We start from the raw sequence: 26,747 nt of genomic DNA on the forward strand, positions 1-26,747 counted from the left end.
TATTAATTTTTATCTATTTCATTAATATCTGTAAAGTGCATATTATCTATCGTCTTATTGCAACTCCCCCCTTTTTCTATTTTGTGTATTATAATTTATTTGACCTGCATTATATCAGATATATAGACAGCTTTAGTGGAAAAAGATATCAATTAACGCTCCTGTACGGCTATTCAACACTTACAATCGGTGTATTTTATCTATGGTGAAAGTTGTAGTTGAACGTTTAAAGGTGTATTTATTAACTGATTACACACACAAGGAAGTTAAATACAGCAGACATATTAGAATTTTCAAAATTCGTTATGGCCTCTGTAGGACAGGTTCCAGTTTCCTGTGGTCTTTGTGAGGAGGATACAAGCATAAAATGGAAGTGCTTAAACTGTGACATGCTCATGTGTGACAAGTGTAAAGAGAAAATTCATGTAAAATTCAAATTTGCCAAGGATCACAAAGTAGTTTCTATTGATGATGTCGGACTTCATGCAGAGGAAATAGATTTTTCCTATCTGAGTTGCAAAAACCACGAAAGGCAATCATGTGTGATGTTTTGCAAATCATGTGACGGTTTAGTATGTCCACTTTGTATATCTCAAACCCACAATGGCCATGATTTGGTACCCATCGGAGAAGGGTATGAAATCAAGATCGAAAAATTGAAGATGGGTCAAATGAAGGTTAGAACTAATATTGACGAGCTGCAGAAAAGGAAAGCAGAAATGAAGGATGTTGATAGTAACGAACTTTCCAAGTTTGAAAACACTATGAAGAGAATAAAAATTCAGAATGTCCTGCTAAAGAAGGAAGTCGATCAGCATACTGAAAAATTGGAGACTGAGCTAACTAAAAAGTGGGAAGAAATACATATGTATACTGAAAAGGGACAAACGGAAGCGAACTTGCTGATTGGAAGTCTAGAATCCAAAAACTTAAAAGTAGATGATATTATCCAATCAATGGATGCCAAAAAATTCTTTGTAGATGGTGTTGGTTTAGTAAAAGCAATGGATGAGGCAGACACACCACCTTGTACGAAATTTGATTCTATTCCAATATTTTTTCCCGGACAAATAACTGCATATAATGTTGGTTCATTAGAAAAAGCTTCTACAAAGGATGAAATAAAAATTATTAAAAAATTGCACACTCAAATCGCAGACGTATTTTATATGGCAATGGCAGACGGTTCAGGGGAAGAATTGTGGATTACTGACCAGAAGGTGTTACAGAAAGTAAAAATAGAAGGGAATAGTTTGAGGATAGTTGCCCAAAAAGACATTAAAATTTTTGGTATGGCTGTTTGTCCATCCAAAGATCTCCTTTTGGTTAAAAGACAGAGCCTTAAGCAGATCAGTGACCAAACAAGTGAAGTGACTCAATCGAAGTATGAGGTAAAAGGTTTAAGGTTATCAGCTGTTCATGTAAACTCGGATGGAAGCGTCACTGTTGGTGCTTACAGTGGGAAAGTTGTTTACCCAGCTGCTGGAAGACGGGTTGTCATCGTAATGGATATAAATGGGAAACATGAAACTACTTTTGAATATGACAGACAAGGTAATCATATATTTACATATGTTAAAAACATAACCAGAACAAAAAATGGTAATACCTGTGTAGTGGACAAGTTATCAGAAGACAATAGAGCCAGAGTGGTTATACTGAGTGAGGATGGAGATGTTCTGAATATCTTCAATGGTCATCCAGAAGTAAACACAGACAAAATCCCTTTCAAACCAATTCGTATAATCACTACTCCAATAGACACTATAGTTGTATCAAGCCACAACATAAATTTTTTATTTTTTATAAACAATTGTGGAAATTTAATCAGATGGTGTAACATGAGTGAGATTGGAATATTTTATGTCAACACGTTTTGTATATCTAAATCTGGTCGTATTTACATAGGATGTGGAACACCTGAAGGCAGCAGTGACAATGCCAAAATATATGAAGTTAATATTTTAGACACATTTGAGTTAATATGATGAAAGTCAATTCTTCAATACCAGATTAGAAACAGTGTAACAATGTGTAAGACCTTGTCGTAAAAGTCTTGTAAATAAATAAGCTTAATAAATAAGTTACAATATAAATATAGTTAGGGATGTAAATATTAAACATGTTAAAGGGATATAAACTTAGTTCATTCAAACGTGGACATTTGAAGTTAATATCATAGAGGGCATGCGAATAAACAATTAAACATTAAAAGTATTTCACTTCCGTTCATGTACGAATGTCAAGTTGGTTCAATATTCACCATTCAATATTCAATTTTCTTTTTAAGTTTAAAAAAAATTAGCACTCGTTTTCGACATTCAACATTCGATTTTTTTTATTATTCAACATTAGTTTTCAACATTCGATTTTCAACATTCAACATTCGTTTTCAACACTCGATTTTAAACATTCAACATTCGTTTTCAACATTCAACATTCGTTTTCAACATTCAGATTTCGTTTTCAATTCAACATTCGATGTTTAATATTCAACATTCGTTTTCACCACTTCAGCATTTATTTTTTAACCACTTCAGCATTCGTTTTCAATATTTGATTTTTTTAAACATTCAACATTCGTTTTCAACATTCAACAAACGTTTTCAACTTTCAACATTCGTTTTCATTATTCAGCATTCTATTTTTAACATTCAACATTGGTATGTATATATGTTTATATAATGTTTAAAAAAACAAATTGAAAAAAAAATAATAAATGAAAGTGATGAATGTTGAAAATGAAGGCTAAAATAAAGAACAAAAAAAAAACCCAATTTGAATGTTGAATGTTGAATATTGAATATTGGTCCAACTTGACATCCGTCATTTACGTACAGACATGTTGTTACTTGATAAAAGCTTATTGGTACGAACCTTTCAAACAAATTCCGAATGAGGATTTAATCTCAGATTTCATGGTTTACTGAACATTTATATGTGAAAGTGTTGGCATAATGTACTATATGTATAGACACATATTCTTGTTCTTAAAGGAAGACACGAAGGTCACGCCATAAAACCTCAACTATAAAAAAAGAATTTTACTTCAATTCTAGTCCAGACAAATGTTTATTGAAATACACATCCAAAGAGGCTAAGAATATAACAGACATATGATACATATTGATATTTACCTGAATACTTTGAACTTAATTGTTTTGAATAGGTTTTAATGACAAAGATACAATTTATGAGGATGCTGAGATTCCACTGTCTATGGACAAAGATCAACTGTCCATTGATATAAAAACTGTAAAACGCCTTCTTAAAGGAGTCATTTTCCATAAATGATTTTTTCAACTTTTTTTCATTTCTAGCTATTATCTTGAAAAATGTAAAGGATTGATAGAAACTTAAAATGGCAAAAACTGACAGACAAGACATGTACAAGATCTACAAATAAGTCAATAGGCCGAAATTGTCAAACGAATCCTTGTTGAAGTTATCGCTTTTTAATCACGATTTTTTTATCATTTCGTTGTGTTTTGTCTGTCTGTTATCTTGAAACGATAATAGAAAAATAGAATATTTAAAGACAAAAATGATCAGCAAGACAAGATCTACAAATAATTCATCATATATGAATTTGTCAGTTGTCATCTGATAGGATTTATACCATATACCATCATTTAAATTACGACGTTTTAACTTTTTTTGTGTTTTGGGAAAAAATATAGAATTTAGAAACTGTAATCAGGAATTCAAGGCAAACAAACCTAGATTTTGGTCCTGAACTATATTCTAGTCGATAATGTAAGAGAGTGATCATTGTTATAGGTGCACATAGGCCTAGTGATAAATGTCCTTTAGAGTTTTTAGTTTAAGCTGAAAGGGGGAAACAATACAAAGAAGGCAATAAATTATCATAATTTGAATAAATATAAAAAAGATGTGGTATGATTACCAATGAGACAACTCTCGCCAAAAGACCAAATGACACAGAATTTAACAACTATAGGTCACCATACGGACTTCAACACCATTTCAAAAAAGAAAGAAGAAAAAACTCAGTACAACATCAGTTCACAAAAATCGAAAAGCAGCATGAATCCACACCTGAGAAAACACTTGCCATGAACTTGGTTGCAATGGAATAGTATACAGTTCCTGTTCCGATATTGATACATGTCATGCAACTCATTGGCCACTTAACATTCTGTGATGTCACACTATAGATTAACAGACAGGATTGTGGTTATGATAAATCAAACTTATCCATGGTTATCTGTGACACAGATATTCAATACCAATTAACCCCTAGCATGAAATCCATAAAACTTTATCACAGATGATTTCAAATTTACAATTTGAAAACTCTGGTTTAGGGAGCTACCATTTGATTTTTATGGGGGGCTAGGATGAAAAATGTTGTCCTGCATTTTTTTTTAGTTGCAATCTCTGTCCTGCCTTTTTATTTTTCACTCTATTCGGTCCTGCCTTTTTTTTTATTAGTTTATCCTGACTTTTTTTACCTAAACTGTCATCCTGCCTTTTTTTTTTGAAAAGTGTCTCATCCTGCCTTTTTTTTTAACTCAAAACTCCTGTCCTGCCTATTTTTTTCAAATTTCATCCTAGCCCCCCCCCCCCCCCCCCCCCCCCCCCCATAAAAATCAAATGGTAGCTCCCTTAATAGCTGTACCTGCAACCGTTTATATAGGAATGCAAGACCTTGTTCCTGAAAATGCTGGAAAATGCTGGTATATACACCACTGGGTCGATGCCACTGCTGGTGGACGTTTTGTCTCCGAGGGTTTCACCAGCCCAGTAGTCAACACTTCGGTATTGACATGAATATCAATAATGTGGTCATTTTTATAAATTTCCTGTTTACAAAATTTTGAATTTTTCGAAAAACTAAGGATTTTCTTATCCCAGGCATAGATTACCTTAGCCGTATTTGGCACAACTTTTTGGAATTTTGGATCCTCAATGCTCTTCAACTTTGTACTTGTTTGGCTTTATAAATATTTTGATATGAGCGTCACTGATGAGTCTTATATAGACGAAACGCGCGTCTGACGTACTAAATTATAATCGTGGTACCTTTGATAACTATGTATGAACTAGGAGAATCAAGATGTTTACTCCATATACAGTGGTTGTTGTTTGTTTACATTTATAACATTTGTTTTTCTTTATCGTCCTGTAGATAAATCAGTCGAAGTTTTCTTACTTGAACAGTTGTACAATTGTTCGATTCTTTAATAGCTTGCTATGAATTATGGGTTTGCTCGTTTTTGAATGTTGTATGATGACAAATAGTTGCCAACTTTAATGTCATTGGTTTCCGACTCATGGGCAATCATACTACATCTTTTTAATTTGATACAGTATAAACTTAACAAATTGGTCAAATTTCTTCAAACTTTGTATAATAGTACACAACTAATCATTATAAAGCGAGGAAAAACTGCAGATTAGGGAGTAGATAGTTTTCATAATAGCTTGTCAAGATAGTAAACATTATACAATTAGTTTCACTTTCAGTAGTAAAGTTTGATACAAACAGAAATGTGGGTGTCAATGAGAAGGAAGCCTTAAAACACAAAACATCTAAACTTTATAAAAAAAACTAAACCATGGAGGAGGTATCCTGACTCCTGACAGGCACATGTAAATCTAGCAGTGACATAACTTTACAAATATTTAGATATCTGTCAAACAGTATCACATTTGGTAGATCCAGAACATCTTTTTGTATATGACCAAACTAAGATTGAAGAGTGGTTTTAGGCTGAAGTTATCTTTAACATGTTTAAGGTTGATGTTGAACAATTGCCTAAATCACTCAGCCAAACAATGTTTGTTGGCCAACATTCAAATAAAAAAATATCATGAGAAATAATATAGATATTATGGTATATGTATCTAGGTACTAAAATTTTGACACATTTCACAGACATTAAAAAAAATACATTCAGATGTAATCATTTTATTATAAAAAGAGAGACTTGGCTAACAAGGGGAAGAGAACACAATGAAAACAAAATTATAATAAAAGCATGTTTCCACAGCAAATTCCTCCACCTTAACATTATAAGTAAATCTAGAATAAAAGTCAAATTCAGATTTTAACATATATGACTTTTCGTAACTGACCACATAAACATTTAAATACACATAAATTCTTTTGCATATAAACAATATATATTTCATTTTTCATTCAAATATATCACATTCATCATTCTCCCAGATGCAGATCTAATTACACATATAAATACTAGAGGCTCTAAAGAGCCTGTGTCGCTCACCTTGGTCTATGTGCATATTAAACAAAGGACACAAATGGATTCATGACAAAATTGTATTTTGGTGATGGTGATGTGTTTGAAGTTCTTACTTTACTGAACATTCTTGCTTCTTACAATTATATCTATAATGAACTTTGCCCATTAGTAACAGAGAAAAATATTTGGTAAAAATTTACATAAATTTACCAAATTAATGAAAATTGTTAAAAATTGACTATAAAGGGCAATAACTCCTTAAGGGGTCAATTGACCATTTAGGTCATGTGGACTTATTTGTAGATCTTACTTTGATGAACATTATCGCTGTTTACAGTTTATCGCTATCTATAATAGTATTCAAGATAATAACCAAAAACAGCAAAATTTCTTTAAAAATTACCAATTGGAGGGCAGCAACCCAACAACCGGTTGTCCAATTCATTTGAATATTTAAGGGCAGATATATATTGACTTGATTTACAATTTAACTCCTTGTCAGATTTCCTCTAAATGATTTGGGTTTCAGAGTTATAAGCAAAAAACTACATGTTACCCCTGTTCTATTTTTAGCCGTGGTGGCCATCTTGGTTGGATGGCCAGGTCATCGGACACATTTTTCAAACAAGGTACCTCAAAGATGATTGTGGCCAAGTTTGAATTAATTTGGCCCAGTAGTTTCAGAGAAGATTTTTGTAAAAGATAACTAAGATTTACGAAAAATGGTTAAAAATTGACTATAAAGGGCAATAACTCCTAAAGGGGTCAACTGACCATTTCGGTCATGTTGACTTATTTGTAAATCTTACTTTGATGAACATTATTGCTGTTTACAGTTTATCTCTATCTATAATAATATCAAGATAATAACCAAAAACAGCAAAATTTCCTCAAAATTACCAATTCAGGGGCAGCAACCCAACAAAGGGTTGACCGATTCATCTGAAAATTTCAGGGCAGATAGATCTTGACCTGATAAACATATTTACCCCTGTCAGATATCCTCTAAATGCTTTGGTTTTTGAGTTATAAGCCAAAAACTGCATTTTACCCCTATGTTCTATTTTTAGCCGTGGCGGCCATCTTGGTTGGTTGACCGGGTCACGCCACACATTTTTTAAACTAGATAGCCCAATGATGATTGTGGCCAAGTTTGGTTCAATTTGGCCCAGTAGTTTCAGAGGAGAAGATTTTTGTAAAAGTTAACGACGACGGACGACAGACGACGGACGACGACGCCGGACGCAAAGTGATGGGAAAAGCTCACTTGGCCCTTCGGGCCAGGTGAGCTAATAAATGCATTAGAATAGAATTCTTTTACAACCTAAATATTGGGGGAACCATAACTTAAGTACAAATTTCAGAAAGTTCACATAAAAAACGAACACGAGTCCTTTGTGTTAAGTTAATGTGACCACAACACAACTTTGTATTAAACAACTTCATTTTTTTTGGCATGATTGTATGTCTAACTTTGATTTTTGGTATATATTTTCCTCTTGTTATATGCTGGTTAACTAGCCATTAGTCTAGGTAGGAATAATTTGAATTAGGATTTAAAAAATTTCAAATTAAGAACCAACATGTTTTAAAAAAAATATCTATTTTTCTTAAAAGGAAAAAGATCAAATTTTTAAGTATTTAAGAATGTCTCATTGATAATTTTGTTCTTTCCTACCAGAAAGATCTTTTTTAATTAATCAAAGCCATCTTTGGCCCACCATTCCATTGATTTAAAATATGCATGATCATTTAAATACTTGGATTAATTCTTGTTTTTCTAAAGCTGATAAGTATAAAGGATGAAAACTTCAACAAATCCTGTTTCTCAAACACATATATTAAACAAAAAAAAATAATTCTGATGACAGAATAAATAAGAAAGCAAGAACAGTAAATACATAAAAACTGAGAAATGGTTTAAAATAAGAAAATTATCATGTGCACTTATAATTGAGAGTTAATGACACTCATTTAAAATACAAAATTTATTTTGATCTAAGAGCTAGCTCTATTAGAATACAAACAATACAAATCAAAATGTTGAGTTTATATAAATGAGTTGAACATACTTCTTATATTTATATACTAACCAACTTTTCACAATAATTAAACTTTGTAATAATTTAAATACATAATACATAGTGATAATTTCTGAATTCACATATTATACTTTGGCACTATTATCACAACCACAAAATGTTTTATTTATACAATTTTTAACAATTTACAAATATATACATTTTACTTTTTATTATCCTATAAAAACAAATTCATTTTGACATATACATATCAATTACATTTCAATGAATAAATATATGAAATAAATACACCTACCCATTAAAATTACATATAAGAAAGAAATCTATTATACCAAGTAAATCAAAGTGTGGGTAAGGAAGTTAATGACATATATTTTGATATTCTAAGGTAGTTTACTGTTTTAATCACTTAATTTTTAACCTTTAGATTTTCTAGACTTGACCAATTTTTTAACTTCCACAAAGTCAGACAGGGAAAAAAGCTTTTAATAATTCTATTCTTAAAAAGAAAACAATTATTTTGATGTGACTATTTTTTTCTACCTTGAGTAGATTTTTTCATCAAAATGGTTGCAGGAGAGAAAATTATGGTAAATAACAAAAATTGTGATATGCTTATAGAAAGAAATATTAAAGAAACATAAAACACCTTCTTGATATGTATTTTAAAATATAACAGATATCTGATTGTTTAATATAAAATGGATAACAAAAATGAACATAAATAAAATGAAAGCACATTTTAAAATCTAATAATAACAAGTATAATTACATTGGTAAATAAAAATATTCATTCAGGAATTATAACTCTGTATGTCAAATTAATTCTTGGACCTCTGTCATGATATTCTTTAGGAATTCTATGCTATAAAAAGAAAAAGAAAACATTCAATAGAATAGCATACACCTGAGTGACTTTAAAAGCTAACATTGTTTGTAATAATTCATATTAAAACAACTATTCCAGGTCATTTTAAATAAGAGACAAACAAGTACCCAGAGACAGTATCTTTTTAATCTCTGGTTATAATTCAATTACAGTATATTTTTTTTCCCTATCTATATTATTTTTTTCTTTCAGAATTTTACTTTGCGTTTGTATTTACTCTGTGTCTTTTAAACTAAGGTTAAAATTCAATTTAACAATATAGTTTTTTTCTATCTATAATAAAAAAAAAACAAAAAAACCAGGATTTTACTTGCGTTTGTATTTACATTTTGGTACATGTACATTGTTTTTCTTTTTAGTGTTTATACCTTTGTTACATTATTTGTAGATGACAAAATTATTAAATTTATTATTTCTTTTAATATGTATTTCTGTATTGACCTTTTTATTGGTAGGCATTTTTGTTGTAATTTTATTTCAGTATTTGCATCTGTATATTGCATATTTCATATTTTTCTCATTGATTTGTTTTAAATACTATATAATAACTACCTAGAGTTTTTTTTGTTTATATAGAATGCTATATTCATCATTATTATAATTATTATTTGTGCAAACCTTTTCATGCACGAATACCAGTATTTAATACTGGGGATTAAATAGTATTTATTGGATACCAATTTTCGTGGGTTTATGGGAATAGGTGAACCACTACCGGTAATTTAAATGTTACTTTCTATTGCCTTGCACATAGACATTGGCAAAATCACAAAAATCAAATATCGACGCAATAACAAGTCTTTCCCAATCCACAAAAATTTATACAAAGAAAAATAAATTAATCCACAGTAATCTGTCACATATTTCTCCATGTACTTACTTGCCAGTCTGCCTGTGTTGCCCCTTCCATTATCAACAAAGAACCATGAGTCAAAGGTATTTTGGCATGTTGCATATAGGTGTAGTCATCTGAACCCTATAACATAAAATAGACATACATTGTACTTTTATTTTAAAACTTTTTTGTTATAAACAATCGTACAGCATGATATTCAGTTAGCAGTCAATGGTATAACATAAATAAGTTATTCAGAGAAAATTACATCCATGTCTTATTACTAATGCTTTCATTATAATATTTGTAAAGTAAAATTTAGCGAAAAATAAATAAATTAACAAGCAGTTTTCTCTCAAGGAGTTAGATAAAATGAAGAAAGTATTAGCCTTCAAGAAGTTGTTAAACAAAGGGCAGTAGATAATTTCTACTCTACCTATAAAATAAAATAGTACATATAACAATGTTATGAAATGACATTATACCATCATTATAATCTAGAAACCTATTAATTTGATACTTATCTCTATCAGAGATTTACATACAGTGGAAGGTTTCTTTCTCAGCTCAAAATTTCTGCTATCACCAAAGGATAAGGAAGCTATCGTTGGTTCAGGGCCTAATGACCGCTCATCGTCTGAATGCCAAGCCACTGAGTCATGTCCATCACGGTACATATTAGCTAACATTGAATTAAATGTCAGTCCTGTTACTTCCTCTAATCTGTCCTTTAACATTTTCAAGGTTGAATGCCACTGAAATAAAGACTTTTCTTTTTAATTTCTCAGCATGTTTATCCCTGTGTTGCCTCTTTTCTTACTTTTTCTTTATAAACATTGCATTTTCCATTGATCAGTCTTAATTTTTTAAGTGTTCTAACCATCAAAACTTGATAGTTTTGGATTGATGTATCCTTAATGCCCAGTGGCAAGTATTACTTGGATATAAATCATATTTATCAATTCAATATGAAGTTTCTGCAAAGTAAAGTTAACAGCAATGAATAAAAGGAACAAATTTTCACCCCCACTGGATAGTGAAAGAAATTTTCCCTTGCAATAGGCCACTTATGTATAGGTTATTTAATTGCAGAGAGCACAGTGTTCACAATATCAAGATATATGTCCTGATTTTACAGTACTTTTCATTTTTGCTGTGAAACATGTCTGCCCTTTCTGAATGCCCTGACATAAATGACTATGTATAGAGATAATCTTGTGTAACAAGGGTTAATCTCTAAACCTGAAATTGTATTCAACATGTGCATTTAGAGCTTATTTCCTTATGCTTGTAGAGAAAAGCTTTGGTAGGCTTGCTTGCTCTGTTTGTATAAACATCCAAGCTTTGTTATTAACTTTGACATCTTCAAACAGTATATAAAGGCATATTTTCACCTGTATATATTATATTTAATTTGATTAGACGTTATCCCAATTACAATTGTACAATATACAAACAAAGCAAGCAACCTAACCAAATTCTTACTTTACATGCATTAGAAAATTAGCTGTTAATGTTTACCTCTGTATTAGCTTCATGTTTCACACCTGAGTAAGAATAAGGAAAATCTCCGTACCAAGCTGTTAGTCGTGGCTGTAGGAATGACTCTCCATTTTTAAAATCAGACCTTTGTCGCCAAGGAACTTCATGATACAAGTCATTGTAAATTGTATCAGCCTCAGCAGGATCCAGGAAATTTGGAAAGAATCGTATCCTGTTACATACATGAAGATATAAGTTTCACAAAAATTGTTCAGCATGAATTGTAAGGTATGCAAGAACAAAACCTTAACTATTTTGTCAATTATTGGTCTACCATTTCAATGAGGGGTCTTATCACAATTCATAAGTTAATTTTTTTTGTCAATCATGATTCACAGAAAATAAATTTTCATGATCACAGATAACGAAAATATAAAAAAAAAAATCTGTAGAAAAACGGATCACCATCATGACAATAGCGAAAATGCGCCAATCGTGAAGAACGAAAATAACCCATTAGGCCCCTCTTCAATGATTCCTTTTTGGATTCTGTGTCAAAAGCTATTTTCTGATTTGGACCCAAACATGATTACATTTAAATCAAAGAACAGAGTTCCAATGTCTCCTGCACATATTTTATCTATCAAAGTTACAAGGGCAATAACTAAAAAAGCTATTGTTTGTTGTTCATTAAAACATATATTGTGTTTAACTATATAGCTTGAAATCATACATGCAGACTCAGGGTTAATTATTATATAAATTTTTGTATTGCTGAATGATTTAAGCTTGATGGACAAGAATGGAACAATAGGATATAATATAATTTAATACATGTATATATATATATATATATAGAAAATTGGTACCAATCAAATTCAGAAAATAAGAAACTGCACTTTTATTTCATTATGTATCATTTAACAGTAGGAGATAACTTTATGGGTCTGCTTCCTTCAGTTAAATTAGGTTAAAAAGTACATAAAATCTATAATATCTTGTATACCTTGATACTCCAGATGGTTCTGTACTTAGATCACATACACCAGCTTTCCTATAAATAGAAAATTCCAATTCATAACAATTATTTGTATTTACTACAGAATAATCCTTTCTTTTTAATGGACAATAAATCCAACATATCTCATCTATGTCTGAGGAACTGAATGGAGTACATGTCTCTCCATTTTTGTATTTTTTAGCTTAAAGTTTCAAATTTAAATTAAATTTTAAATTGACAATTCAAGAGTGGACTGCTGATGGCATGAATGTGGAACTGAGCTGTTGAGTAAAATGTATGTTATTGGTTGCACCTTCGGGTCACTTTAATTTGTATGTGTACCTGTATGTGATATTGCCTCACATTATGACATACATTAACTATAATATTCAATTTTGTCTAAAAACTATACAATTTTTACCAATATATTCATTTTACCAATTAAAAACTTTGGATTTTTTTTTTAGAATTTTTCAAATAAGGGTACCATCAGTGTCTTTTTGTGCTAAATGTTTTACATCTTAAAAAAATAATGCATCTTTGGTCTTGCCATGATGGGTCAAGACAGATTTTCATGAGTCCAGGAATCATGCCAGTCATGGACTCACCTTAGTGAGAACACCAACTATTTATATTCCAATGTAGTACAATGTGACTATCTGTACTTACGTTATAACCTTTTCAACTGGCTTCTCTCTGACTTCCTGTTAATAAAAGAAATCATATCTAATTATTTAGTACAATATTTTTAATCTACATGTATCCTTCGATATCTTATATGTCACAGCATTAATTTGCATTAAAACTAATATACTATTGTCAAGGCACTTTAAACAGGAGGTTGTCTAAAATGCAGCAAGCAGGTTTTAATTACATTAATAAGTGCCAATTTCAATCAATCAAACCATAACTCCTAAATGACAAATGTGAAAATTTTCAATACCACACTAGAACTCCATTTTGTCATCTGTAACAACATATAATAATGTAAAAAGCATTTGCCATACGGTTCAAAAGTTGAAATCATAAGGTACCTTTTTTAATCTGACATTTAAAGACAGCTGTATCTCCTGTGTGACACAAAGTAAAAATCACTGTGTCAGAGAACAAAGATAAAATAATTAACGGTATACCATTCAAACCAACTTGGAAAGCCATTTATGAATGATTCCAACAATAGAAATAAATTAGTCTTACATGGAGAAGATGTTACTGAGTCGTAAAACTTTTGTCTGATCCATTTGTCATTTGAAATGAACTTTGTTTCTTCATGTTCATAAGGGGACGAAGTCCCTTGCCATTTGAAATGAACTTTGTTTCTTTGTGTTCATTTAAGGGGACAAAGTCCCTTGTCATTTGAAATGAACTTTGTTTCTTCGTGTTCATAAGGGGATAGAGTCCCATATTACAGTAGAAAAATCAATAAAAAAAATAATGAAAAAAAAACATCAAGAAAATTTCCCGAAATTTTCAATGTACATGTACTTATGAACTAAAAATCGTTAACTTTTTTTTGGTCACTTTTAATTCCCACATTTGTGAGGAACACAAAAATCTACTTCCTTTTTCCTGTCTCTTTGTCATGAGACTTTGAGTATACTAAAGTAACACAATCCCAATTTCATTTTTAATAAATCTTTGTCTTTGAAATGAATTAACTTTACCTGATGATCACGTTTCTTTGTTAACATTGAACATGACATCATATCTTAAATAACGTAAGAAGTAAAATCTATAACAACAGAACCTTAATCTGAAATGTTATGGTATTTCCCTTTCTTTTTTAACAATTTTGAAGTTACAAAAAAATCATTCTTACAGACTTCGTCCCCTTTCACAGGTTATGCTAGTCCAAATAATTATGACATCTTGAAAGGTTATTTTTTTTCTTTCTTTGATGCCTTACGCCTTAAAGCAAAAATTTAAAATAGCCTTCCAAGACGTCATAATTATTTGGACTAAGGTAATGCCTGCCTCATATTAGCTAATAACGCTCTTCACGGTTAGTTCAGCCATATTGGATAGGGGCAGATTTTCATAACAGAGGTAAAAATGGTGTGTAAAACAGAGCAGTTGCTTGGAAAAATGCATAAGATTTCCCACACTTTCATACTACAAATGTATCTGCACCTCTTTCTAAAAAATCTGCCCCCTATATATATATATCAAATATGGCAGAACTAACCGTGAAGAACCCTATTCAACAGTAGCAAATGAGTAGATTTATGACATAACAAGTCAAGTTAATGTGCAATTGACAACTGCATCATCAAAATATAAAAAACGTTACGGAAAACTAGAGTCATTTATTACAGTAGAAAATTCAATAAAAAAAAAAAAATCGGGAAAATTTCCCGAATTTTTATTTGTACTAATGAACTCAAAATCGTTCAATTTTTTTTTTTGTCACGTTTTTGAATTTCTGGATCGGCGCAGAAATCTACTTCCGTTTCCGGTCTTGTTTACATGAGACTTTGAATAAAATGTATATTTATCAGTCTAAGAAAGGAACTAATACTAATTCATTAAAAAAAAAATGTTTGTTATTAAAAAAATGTTACCTGATGACAGTGTTTTTTTGTTTACATTGAATATGACGTCATACCTTAAATAACGTCACAATTAATATGGGGACGAAGTCCCCATTAACAGTAGAAAATTCAATAAAAAAAAAAAAAAAAAAAATCGGGAAAATTTTCCCGATATTTTCATTGTACTAATGAACTCAAAAATCATTCAATTTTTTTTTGTCGCGTTTTTGAATTTCCGGATCTGCACAGAAATCTACAATGTACTTTCTTTACCGGTCTCGTTTGTATGAAACTTTGAGTAAAATATATATTTATCAGTCTTGTATAAAATAGGAAGGAACGCAATACCAATTTCATTTTTAATAATTCCTCGATATGAAAAAACGTTACCTGATGATAGCATTTCTTTGTTTACATTGTATATGACGTCATAACTTTAATAACGTCACAACTAAAATCCCTAACATCAGAACCAAAATCCGGGAAACGTTACGGTATTTCCATTTCTTTTGTTTAACAAATATTAAAGTTACAAAAAAATAATTCATACAGACTTCGTCCCCATTTACAGGTAATGCCTGCCTCATATTATGGGGACGGAGTCCCCAATAACAGTAGAAAATTCAATAAAAAAAAAAATATGGGAAAATTTCCCGAATTTTTCATTGTACTAATGAACTCAAAATCGTTCAAATTTTTTGTGTCGTGTTTTGAAATCCCAGACCGGCGCAGAAATGTTCAATATACTTCCTTTTTCCGGTCCCGTTTGTATGAAACTTTGAGTAAAATATATATTTATCAGTCTAGTATAAAACAGGAAGGAACTCGCAATACCAATTTCATTTTTAATAATTCCTTGATATGAAAAAACGTTACCTAATGATAGCGTTTCTTTGTTTACATTGCATATGACGTCATAATTTAAATAACGTCACAACTAAAATCCCTAACAACAGAACCAAAATCGGAAACGTTACGGTATTTCCGTGTCTTTTTTTTTGACAAATAATTAAGTTACAAAAAAATAATTCATACAGACTTCGTCCCCATTTACAGGTAATGCCTGCCTCATATTATCCCTAACAACAGAACCAAAATCGGAAACGTTGCGTTATTTCTGTTTCTCATTTTAACAGTGTTGATTTAAAAAAAAAATAATCATAAACTTCTCCATTCACAGGTAATTCCTGCCTCATATTAGATATCATGATATTATTATTAGATGTACTGGAAGAATTTTTTGTGACAAGACCAAAATCCTCTCATCAGAGCCTAACAATAAACTGAAACCCTGCATTTCCCATAGAAATTATTATTGAATATAAAGTGATATATATGTCCTCATTTTACATTTCGTTAATACCTCTTCAGATTCTTGGAACATAAATTTCTTTTCAGTATGTTGGACTTGATCAACATTTTTTCCAGTCCAAGCTGGAGCTTGAGGAACTTGGGGTTTGTTTCTGTCCGATCTGACATTTGATGGTGCAGCCCAACCACCTTGAACTCTGGATCGACGTTTGCGATCTGTATTCATCTTGGATTGTAAGAAAAAAAATTAAAATATTTATAATTTTTGTGTTTATCTCATCAACCGGATGTATCCATGGGCGCCGCCATTTTATTTGCAGATGAAAGCACTTATGAAAATTTACTGTTACAGAAACAAAATAAATTTAACTTAAAACCAACTTAAATGTTAAAACTACAGCGCATCATAACTAACTAATGACATTTTGATGGTCTGGATGGGGACCACCAATTTTTATATTCCTTGAATTTCAAATGCACTTTTTTTCAAAGGAAATGATTTAACTATTAAAATTTACTCCTTTGTTTTGATTGTTATTGTCTTTCTATAAGAAGACGATTTCTTTATTGTGTACGTCGTTTAATTCATAAACATTTTAGTCACGCCCAAGTTATCTTTCAATACAAGTCCAGAAATGACAAGTGCAAACAATTCAGAAGAGAAAACCTAAGTTATGTACAAATAATGAACAAAAACAAATATGTAACACAGCAAAACAACAACAAACACTGAATTACAGGCTCTTGAACTTAATTGGGACAGGCACATATACTGCACGGTTACATACAGAATGTGGCATGGTTAAACATACCAGGTTAGCGGGATCCCAACTACCCCTAACCTGGGACAGTGGCATTACAGAACCGTAATATATATGAACAAACTATAAAAAAAAACCAGTTGGAAAAGGCAGGCACGTCTCATCTGATGAATACAAAAAGAAATACATCTAACAAAAACACTGAGTGGACGTGGCCGAGTACCGTTCGATGTTGGTATGTACAAGACTTGTACATCCCAACAACAAAAAGACACTAATTACAGATCTGAGGGTACTCAACAGTTACTGACAGATAGTTCAAAGCCAATACCAACAATTAAAATGGACAGTTTCTCACGGTAGGAAAAACGGGGGGTGGGGTGGTGGTGGTGGTGGTGGTGGTGGTGGTTGGAGGGGTTGGGGTTAACCTCTGTATTCATTCATTAATTGTTGAGATCATTTTACTCTATTGTTTCTATTTTAGCCCCATTAAATCACTATTTTTTTATTTTTTTTATTTTTTTATAGATTTACCTATTTTTCTATTCTTTAATTGTTTTAGTCGTTTATTCTGTACCTTTCGCCCACTATCATGGCATTATTCTGTAAACCCTATACACACTTTCACAAATACATAGATTTGGCTTGGAAGTTTGGCTCAGATATCTCAGTAGTCACCTCGGTAGCTTACAATTATTTAAAAAAAAAAACAAAAAAAACGGCAACACATGACGTATATTTCGCTTTGTTTCAGTGTCAACTGTGGCAATGATTTTTGCCTATTTGCATTTTATATAATTACAAAATGAAACAGTCAACACGAGTAGACTCTTGTGTCTATTATGTAATTGCATACTTACAATACTTACATTGGCACGGTCATTAAAAGAATACAAGAGAGGTAAAAATGAAATTAAAAAGAAATAACTTGAGTTTGATTTTGTAAACGAACGTTACTGAAATGATTGTTGCTTATTTAATTTTCAGTGGCAAATATTTCATGTATGTTCAGAACGAACTTTTTACTAATAACCTTTATTCTTTCTTAAATGCAAAAAAAAAAAAAGATTCGTAAGTTTAACTATCTCCTATCTCAGTTTGAGTTTACACAATGGTAATCTCCAAGGATCGTGAATGCTTAGGGCTTGTAGATCAATGTTGAACATTAAAAAAATATCAATCAAATGATTCAAATCGCTTTACAAGAAAAAAGAAAAAGAAAAAAGAAAGAAAAAAATGAGAAGAAAAAAAAGGAAAAGATGAATGATCAATGTATAAATACCTTAACGTATATAGCTTTTTTTGAATGATTTGAATTCTTCCTTTAAAGTGAAATTTTCAACAAAAAAATATTTGTATGCATAAAATTGAAAGCATCTTAAATGCCTTTTAGAAACTTATGTATTTATTAGAGAGCCGTTGTGTAGTGGTTAGTGCATCGGACTACTCAGTAACACATTTAATATATATTTCTAAAAAAACAACTTTATGATGACAATCCTATGAATTAATTATGATATTTATTATTTAGTGATTATTATAACCAAATTCAGTCATCTGTATATAATCAAATATGTTTCCTTTTGTTTTAAGGTGTACAAATATACAATTCCTTGAACAAAGTTACAGCAGTATTTCGCCAGACCTCAACAAACGAAAATGACAAATATCTTCATAAAACTTGTGACTAGTTTTTAGCACATTTTCTCACGAACTTTCTCGTTTTCCTTATAGATAAAAGGACATGTATATTTCAACATCAACAATCATTTAAAAAATGAAAAGAAAGAAGATGTCAAGAGACCAATAAAAGCACAGGTCGACGAAATACCGACAACAGATAATAATATGGTCAAGAGAAAAAAGATTAAACACCGAACACAAATATCAATAAATTCAGTTCCTGAGCAATTCATATTATATCTATAATTGTATGAGTTATAACATCTGTAAGGTATGCTGTGCTTTGCTTTATTTAATAAAAAAAAAATGGTATTTAGTTATACTTTTAAATGTACCCTCAAGCTTCACAATCTGATTAGGTAATTAGATATTCTCGGGTTTTATCCATTTAAATTTCTTCTTTAGATTTTACCATGTTAGAATAAATAGCTGTAGGTTATTGAATAATTATAAGCAATTTTCTCTTTGATATCATCATATGATATACAAATAAAGAGATGTGACAAGATTGACAAGATTGTCAATTAGACAACTACCCACCAGTGTCCAATTCACCTGGATGTAAGGAATCAAACTATACTTTAAGTTAAAGTTTAGCAATGAATATTATAGTATTAGAGTTATTTATTTACTAAATAATTTAGTATTAATATCATGATAGTTCATATTTACTGTTTAATATTTAACATAAACAATTTCATGGTACTAACAACAATTTAATTTTCAAATTTTAACAAAGAACATGTATAGATCATCTTACTATGCAAATCCTTTCTTTTACAAAGCCATGAGGCAGATTTAGGGGATGGGGTATTCCTAATTTCTATTAGTATTATGGTCAGATCATATGTTTTTGTACGTCATATGAATCAGTACTATGCATAGTTGTGACATCACAAGTCATTATTAATAGAACGAAAACCCATGAGACGAGGAAAATTATCTATATGATACCTACATGTACATGTATCATATCAAATATGGTTTGTAATCATTTTGAGCATTTTAAAATAAACATTAAATCTAGCAACAGTCTTAACTATTCCTGATAAACAATGTTTTATGTGCACTTCAGATTCGTGAATGTTATTTTCTTTTTTCCTGTAGCACACTTTTTATCTTCTTTGATACTCAGGCTGAATAATAGAATCTAAAAATAGTCAGACTCACTGTAGACATGATAGAGGGTGGTAATGGGGGTACCTTCATGACGAATAACGGTAAAAATTCTTGCCAAATGACGTTAACAGTAATTGGTGCATGATGATAAAACATGCACTTTCTTTTAGACGATAGAAAAATGGAATGATTTTGACGAATCACGTTAATTTCTTTCTAAAAATAACAGAAACGATAATTATTTGAGACCTCTGACGAATCACGATTAGGATATTTTGACAAATCACAGTAAAATTTAAATCAATTTGACGCTAACGGTAGCAGAAAATGGACATTTGATGCCTGACGGTAAAGGGCATTACTACCCTCATAATAGATCTCATTTGTTATATTACTATAAACCAATGTACAAATGATGTACAAGATACTTAAAGTCTATTATATACATATCATAGAATAAATTCATGTTTTCAATATTTTATCTAAATTTTCATTTTAAAAGTAATCAGGTAATCATAGTACAAAATGTAGTAATCATGGTAATTGAAGCAATTTATTACATCTACCAAGTAATTGGAAAGTAATTAATGACTCCATGTCTGCTCAGAGAATGGTTAATTGCTGCTTTGTAAATGTTCATGATTTCACATCAGCACAAAGTGTCTATATATTGCAATGATCAGAAAGAAAAAAAATGAAAATATAATGCACTGTTTAATTAAGCCCTTTTTTTGTTTTTAAGGGATTTTTTGTTTCACTGTCTTTAGCACTGAGTTATGTGTAAAAAAAAAGGAATACAGGCCTCTAACTTGTTGAGTATAAGAAAAAGATTTTTTGCTTGTTATAGATTCTGTAGTATAATATAATATGGGATCAGACCAAAGTACGCAGCTTCCAGCAGGAGCCCCAGGAAGTAACCTGAAGTCACAAAGAGATGAAGAAATACCATATACATCATTTTCTATCAGTAAACCTATAGATGGAGGTTAGAATATATTTTAGATGTTTCAATTATTACATAAGTGGTAATGAAACAATGATATTCAAGTAAAATTCAAGCAAAATACAAGCAAAAACTAACTTCAAAATAAAAAGATGTGGTATGATTGCCTATGAGACATCTCTCCACCAGTAACCAAATGATGTAGAAGTAAGCAACTATAGGTCACTTCAACAATGAGCAAAACTCATACCACAAAGAAAGCTATAATTTAAGGCCATGAAATGACTAATGTAAATTAATTCAAATGTGAAAACTAACCACCTTATATATTCATGGGCAAGAAAATAAACAAAACATAAATATGATATACAGCAAAAAACGACAACCACTGAATTACAGGCTCCTGTCTTGGGACAGTCACATACAGAAAATGGGTTGTGCACTAATTTCCCCAATTTTTATGGTACTTTCAAATCCATTAGAATTGTGATGTTAAACAATTTTTGTAATTGATTTGTACATTATTATGATATTTCAAAACTGTTAAATGAGTGTCAAGAATATGCTCAAACAAATGAAATAAAAATGACATTGTACAAATTTGGTGCGAAAACTTTAAAAATAGCATGGTATATTTAAAAAAAAAAGATACATAAGAAATAACAGAAATTGCCAAATGTATTGGACATTATAATAATAACTAAACAAACTAATACCAAACTTCTTTCAAAAACTTAAATGTCAGTGAATTCACAAAAGACCATAAATCTCTATTTTCATTAATCTTTATTTTTTTTCAACAGTCATGACAGTTCACTGTCCATTATAAGGATGTACTTTGGTGAAATTAAAAAAATCTTTAATTTAGAATTGATATAATAATTATTAAATCAGAAGAGCATCAGTTATAAGGAACAAAATAAGCTAAAAGTATTGATAGGTTATGGAGCTCCTTTTGGAAATAATTAATTAATTTAAAAAAATGACAGGAAAAAGTTTGACTTTGACTTTTACCTTTAATTACACCTTATGTAAGAATCCGGGGTTTTGATTGGTTAATAGCCAGTGTTTTTTTCACCAATTTACTGTTATCAAATGAATATCATTCATTTTTAACGCCGCCGGGGTATTTGCTAAAAGGATATGCCTTTTTTACCCTCTCTGCCGTGGTATTTGCCAAAAAATACTCTATCCGACTGGACGCTTGTAACGTCACGATCATCAATGCGTTTTAGTACATTGGGTGTAATTAAACAGATATATCATGTTATTGAGGGGTATTTGCGAAAAATACCAGTCTTGAAAATGAATTTCCTTCGCCTTACGGCTCGTGAAATTTAACATTCTCTCGACTGGTATTTTTCGCAAATACCCCTCCTTAACATGATATATCTGTTCAATATTTAATTTGCATTGATATTATTTTGGTCTCAAATCAAAGGAAAAGAAATCAAGAATCTGCTTAAATTTTGGTAAAGGACCTTTTATGAGATATTGAAGTCTTTTTATATGAAAAGAAAAATGGGTGTTTTTGGGAAAATATTTACCCTGTATCATAGGAAAAAAACCAAGGAGTCCAAATATCTGACACAAATTCATAAACCTCACCCCAGTGCATCCTTAATACTGAAGTATTTAAAATACAGAGTTCAGGGATATCTTGTATATGTTTAACTTTTTTCATTTTCAACAGATTCACCTAGACAGTCACCACGAATACCAAACAAAAACAAGCCCAAGGAAGAGAAAGAAACAAAAAATCCAAAACATGATATTATTGTTGTCAAAGATGGCAATCAGTACGTCAAGGACCCTGATCCTGAACTGACAAAATTAAGCACAATTCCAGTTTTCTATCCAATAATGAGGGGTTCACTTAATATACCAGTAAGTTCTAGAGACGGTGATTTGCTAGATAAAATGGACCACCAGAAGTTACTAGACCTTTGTTTACGTTATCAGGAACATTTAAAACATTTATCAGAAGCAGTAGCATTTGACCAGAACGCTTTGTGTGTTAGGATTAAAGAAGTAAGTGACTTGATGTTATTTAAAATGGTTGTTGGTGTTTAGGCTTACTGTAAAATCAAGAATTATTGTGTGCATTTATTATTGCGATTTTTGAAAAATTAAAAAAAATTGAGGTTAATAATTGTGATTTATGAAAAATGGACAGAAATGTGAGGTTAATTATTGCATGCTGTGAATTCGGTCATATTTGTGGTGTTTTCTATATTTTTTTTTTTGTATGTGTTGTTTGAAAGTTGGACGGAATCACATTAATTATAGTTCACATTTTTTAATTCTCACTCATTATTTGTATGCAGTACTTGGTGGATTTTTCAATTTTAAACAGCACAATATAAAAAAAGAAGATGTGGTATGATTGCCAATGAAACAACTGTCCACAAGAGACCAAATGACACAGAAATTGACACTATAGGTCATGGTAGGGCCTTTAACAATGAGCAAAGCCAATACCACGTAGTCAGCTATAAATGACCCTGAAATGACAAATGTAAACAATTCAAATGAGAAAACTAACAGTCTAATTTATGTACAAAAAATGAACGAAAAACAAATATGTTACACATCAACAAATGACAACCACTGAATTACAGGCTCCTGACTTGGGACAGGCACATACATACAGAATATGTTGGGGTTAAACATGTTAGCGACATCCCAACCCTCCCCTAACCTGGAACAGTGGTGTAACAATACAACATAAGAACTAAAAAAATAATTGAAAAAGGCTTAACAAATCAGATAGATACAAATAGAAATACTACACAGAGTGGACATGGCAGGGTACTGGTATATCCCAACAACAAAAAGTACAGGTCTGAGAGTACTCGCAGTTACTGACAGCTAGTTCAAAGCCACTAACAACTAATAAAAAAAATCATGCATCTAAGACTAAATTCTCCTCTTAAAGCATGTTAAAACTGATAAATACCTTTGTCCATAGAATATATTGCACCAATACGTGATAAATACAAGATGAGCAATGCAAGCTCCTGGTTACCTTTAGTTTTCCTCTCAAAAACATAGATTTTTTTTAATATGTTTCCAATAAGACATTGATTATTTTTAAAGCTGTTAAGGTATCATTGTTTCATTTTATTATAGAATTTATTTATATTTCAGATTGACTGTGCAATGCAAATGCTTCACAATTTAATGCAAGATAAACAGAAGAAATATCATAAATATGCTGAACAGTTCCAACGTGTTTCAGAGACAGTTACTACTCTAAATAAAATCAAAAGTTCAATGGACAATATCATTCCTAAAATGGAAAGTTTAAATCAGTTACTCCCCCCTGATGATAGACTGGAACCGTTTGATTTCAAGTCTACCCATGCTAGTCCCAAGTGACTGGTTATTATACTGGATTAATTTTGTATACTCTTCAAAGAGGTTGATTGGTATACCATGTATACTATTGGTTGTTCTTTTAGAATATGTCCTCCATATCTTCACCAGGCTTTGGTTATCAAAATATCCCACAGTATTCTAGGAATAATAATTAATACTGAGATATCCTATTCATTCTAACTGTTATGATTTTTATATCTAAAGATCAAAGTTAATTTTCCAGAGGACTAGATTATTGTCAATTAAATGGTAATAATGTCAGATCAAAAAGGCTATGTTTTATTAATTTTGACTTTTTCAATATGACTTCCTTATTTTCCTTTGTTATTTTGCTAATTAAAAAGAATGATTAAATTACTACATATATGAGGTGTAATTCATTATTTCTTAAATCATTTATTTGTAACTGTAATATGTAGTTGTCTTTTGTGCAATAAAACTAATTTATTTGTCATTGTTAGAGTAACTCATTTCACAATATTGCTTCCTGAAAACTCCTTTCTTGAACTATTTGAATAGACTATAGATATGTAAACTTATATACGACCTCAAAATTTTTGCTGTCGTATATTGGTATCACGTCGTCTTCGTTGTCATTGTCGTCGTGGTCGTTGTCAGCGTCGTTCGAAGACAGATGGTTTCCAGATAATAACTTTAGTATAAGTGAATAGAAATAAATAAAATTTTAACACAATGTTTATAACCACAACAGGACGCTTGGGATTGATTTTTGGTGGTTATGGTCCCTAAGGTTTAGGAATTAGGGGCCCAAAGGGGCCAAAAACAAGCATTTATCTAGTTTCAGGACAATAAGTTGTGTATAAGTATTTCAATTGCTCTAAATTGTACCATAATGTTTAATATTATAAGTAGAAGGTTGGGATTTATTTTAAGGCTAATGGGGCAAACAGTCAAGGGACCAAAAAGCATTTTTGTAGTTTCAAGACAATAACTTGTGTAAAAGTGTATGAATCTTTCTGAAATTATACCACAAGATTCCATATTACTAAGGGATGGTAAGGATTGACTTTGGGGGGTTATGGCTCAAACCATTTATGAGTTAAGGCAAAAAGGTGAAAACAAGTTTTTTTTTCTGGTTAAAGGACAGTTAAGACAATTTGAAAGCAGTGTAAGGGAGGTAATCCAAAGTAATATTTGAACTACTTCACACTACTATTAAATATGTGTATTTGAAATTAGCCAATAAACATGTATATAACTTCAGTATTAATAAACTACATTGGAAATTTGCCAATAACTTCAGTATAATAAACTTCATTGGAAATTTGCCAATAACTTAAGTATAATTGGAAATTTGCCAATAATTTTAGCATTATTGGAAATTTGCCAATAACTTAAGTATTAGTAAATATAAATCTTTGAAATTTAAACACAAAGTTTGAAACCACAAAAAGAAAGGTTTGGATTGATTTGGGGGTTATGGACCCTTTGGTTTAGGAATAAGGGGTATAAAAGGGGCCCAAATAAGCATTTTTCTAGTGTCCAGACAATAACTTGTGGAACAGTGTATAGAATTGCCTAAAATTGTATCACAAGTTTTCACACCACAAAAGAATGGTTAGGATTGGAGTTTTGCAGTTATGACTCAATCTGTTCATGATTTAAGGGCAAAAAAAGGGGGAAAACAAGGGTTTCCTGGTTAATGGACAATTACTTTAGCTTTGTTTCTTTATGTTGGTACTCTTTGCTATATTTTTGCTAGTTCTAGTATGAAATTTTTTAAACTGTTTCTAGAAAATTATTATTGTCTTGAGATCATTAGCTGTTAATTTATTTTTAGAAGTTACAATTTATATTAACCATGACTGAATGTCATTTTATATTTCAATATTTTATGATGAATTTAAATGAGCAGTTATTGTTGCAAACTCCATTAGAAATTTGAATTGAGATTATTTTTGAGATAAGGGAAAGGGGTAGGTGAATAAAAAATAAAGGGGGAGGGGGGGGGGGGGGGGGGGGTACAATTTCTCTCATTTCAGATTTCAGAAATTAAAAAGAAAAAAATATTTGTTTTCAGGCGATTTTAAAATATTCAACAGCATAGTGTATTGCTCAAAAGCAAAAAAAATAAATTGTTAATTTTATTAGACCACATTCATTCGGTGCTCTGCGGTTGTATAAAGCTGCGCCATACCGAGCATCTGGTTCTCCATTATTCTGCCCTCCTGAAGAATGAAAAAAGCATGTAAATTTCAAATACATTTTAACTTAAGATTTAAGCTCACATGGTTCAAAGGGCCAAGTGAGCTATTCCTTCACTTCGTGTCTGTGTCAGTTATCGTCATAAACATTTTACATTTCAAACTTCTTCAAAAGAACCACTGAATAGAATGAAACCAAACATGGCATGAATGTGCCTTATGAGGTGCTGTTTCTTTGAAGCTTATCAATCTTCCTAGATGGCTGCCAACGGAGAACTTTTTCTAAAATAGGATCCTATTGGACACACATACAAATGTTTTCTTTTAGAGCACCACTGAATGGAATTAAACCAAACATGACATGCATGTTCCTTA

At 30.9% G+C, this 26,747-nt stretch overlaps 3 protein-coding genes across 4 annotated transcripts; 2 read left to right on the plus strand and 1 right to left on the minus strand.

Annotated features, from left to right (window-relative positions):
- Positions 1–271: 271 nt before the first annotated feature.
- Positions 272–2,096, plus strand: LOC139491215 (E3 ubiquitin-protein ligase TRIM9-like). The gene has a single exon (XM_071278690.1). It carries the CDS (start codon positions 306–308, stop codon positions 1,986–1,988), a length of 1,683 nt encoding a protein of 560 aa, XP_071134791.1. The 5' UTR covers positions 272–305; the 3' UTR covers positions 1,989–2,096.
- A 3,823-nt stretch (positions 2,097–5,919) lies between these two features.
- On the minus strand, positions 5,920–16,782 carry LOC139491216 (alpha-ketoglutarate-dependent dioxygenase alkB homolog 3-like). 2 transcript variants are annotated; one of them, XR_011656493.1, is made up of 8 exons: positions 16,373–16,636; positions 13,148–13,182; positions 12,485–12,532; positions 11,518–11,710; positions 10,542–10,751; positions 10,042–10,137; positions 8,303–9,137; positions 7,676–8,051 (listed from the first exon to the last, which is right to left on the minus strand). XR_011656493.1 is itself a non-coding variant. In XM_071278691.1 (7 exons), exons 1-7 carry the CDS (start codon positions 16,544–16,546, stop codon positions 9,063–9,065), a joined length of 831 nt encoding a protein of 276 aa, XP_071134792.1. In that variant the 5' UTR covers positions 16,547–16,782; the 3' UTR covers positions 5,920–9,062. The 2 variants fall into 2 exon arrangements, 1 of the variants encoding a protein (XP_071134792.1); XM_071278691.1 differs by having other exon boundaries at positions 5,920–9,137; positions 16,373–16,782.
- A 2,368-nt stretch (positions 16,783–19,150) lies between these two features.
- On the plus strand, positions 19,151–24,661 carry LOC139491217 (BLOC-1-related complex subunit 5-like). The gene is made up of 4 exons (XM_071278692.1): positions 19,151–19,325; positions 20,731–20,868; positions 22,520–22,857; positions 23,977–24,661. The coding sequence occupies exons 2-4, from the start codon at positions 20,751–20,753 to the stop codon at positions 24,205–24,207; spliced, it is 687 nt and encodes a 228-aa protein (XP_071134793.1). The 5' UTR covers positions 19,151–19,325; positions 20,731–20,750; the 3' UTR covers positions 24,208–24,661.
- The last annotated feature ends 2,086 nt before the right edge of the window (positions 24,662–26,747 follow it).

Source organism: Mytilus edulis, chromosome 10 (genome assembly GCF_963676685.1).
Source record: "Mytilus edulis chromosome 10, xbMytEdul2.2, whole genome shotgun sequence".
Taxonomy (NCBI): Eukaryota; Metazoa; Mollusca; class Bivalvia; order Mytilida; family Mytilidae; genus Mytilus; species Mytilus edulis.

Bases quoted from the DNA above. Each gene is read 5' to 3' on its own strand.
- LOC139491217 (XM_071278692.1), top strand. From the start codon at position 20,751: ATGGGATCAGACCAAAGTACGCAGCTTCCAGCAGGAGCCCCAGGAAGT. The intron at 20,869-22,519 runs GTTAGAATATAT...CATTTTCAACAG, and splicing joins CAGTAAACCTATAGATGGAG to ATTCACCTAGACAGTCACCA. The intron at 22,858-23,976 runs GTAAGTGACTTG...TTTATATTTCAG, and splicing joins TGTGTGTTAGGATTAAAGAA to ATTGACTGTGCAATGCAAAT.
- LOC139491216 (XM_071278691.1), bottom strand. From the start codon at position 16,546: ATGAATACAGATCGCAAACGTCGATCCAGAGTTCAAGGTGGTTGGGCT. The intron at 10,138-10,541 runs GTATGTAAATCT...TTTATGTTATAG, and splicing joins TGAGAAAGAAACCTTCCACT to GGTTCAGATGACTACACCTA. The intron at 9,138-10,041 runs GTAAGTACATGG...TTCTTTTTATAG, and splicing joins CAACACAGGCAGACTGGCAA to CATAGAATTCCTAAAGAATA.
- LOC139491215 (XM_071278690.1), top strand. From the start codon at position 306: ATGGCCTCTGTAGGACAGGTTCCAGTTTCCTGTGGTCTTTGTGAGGAG.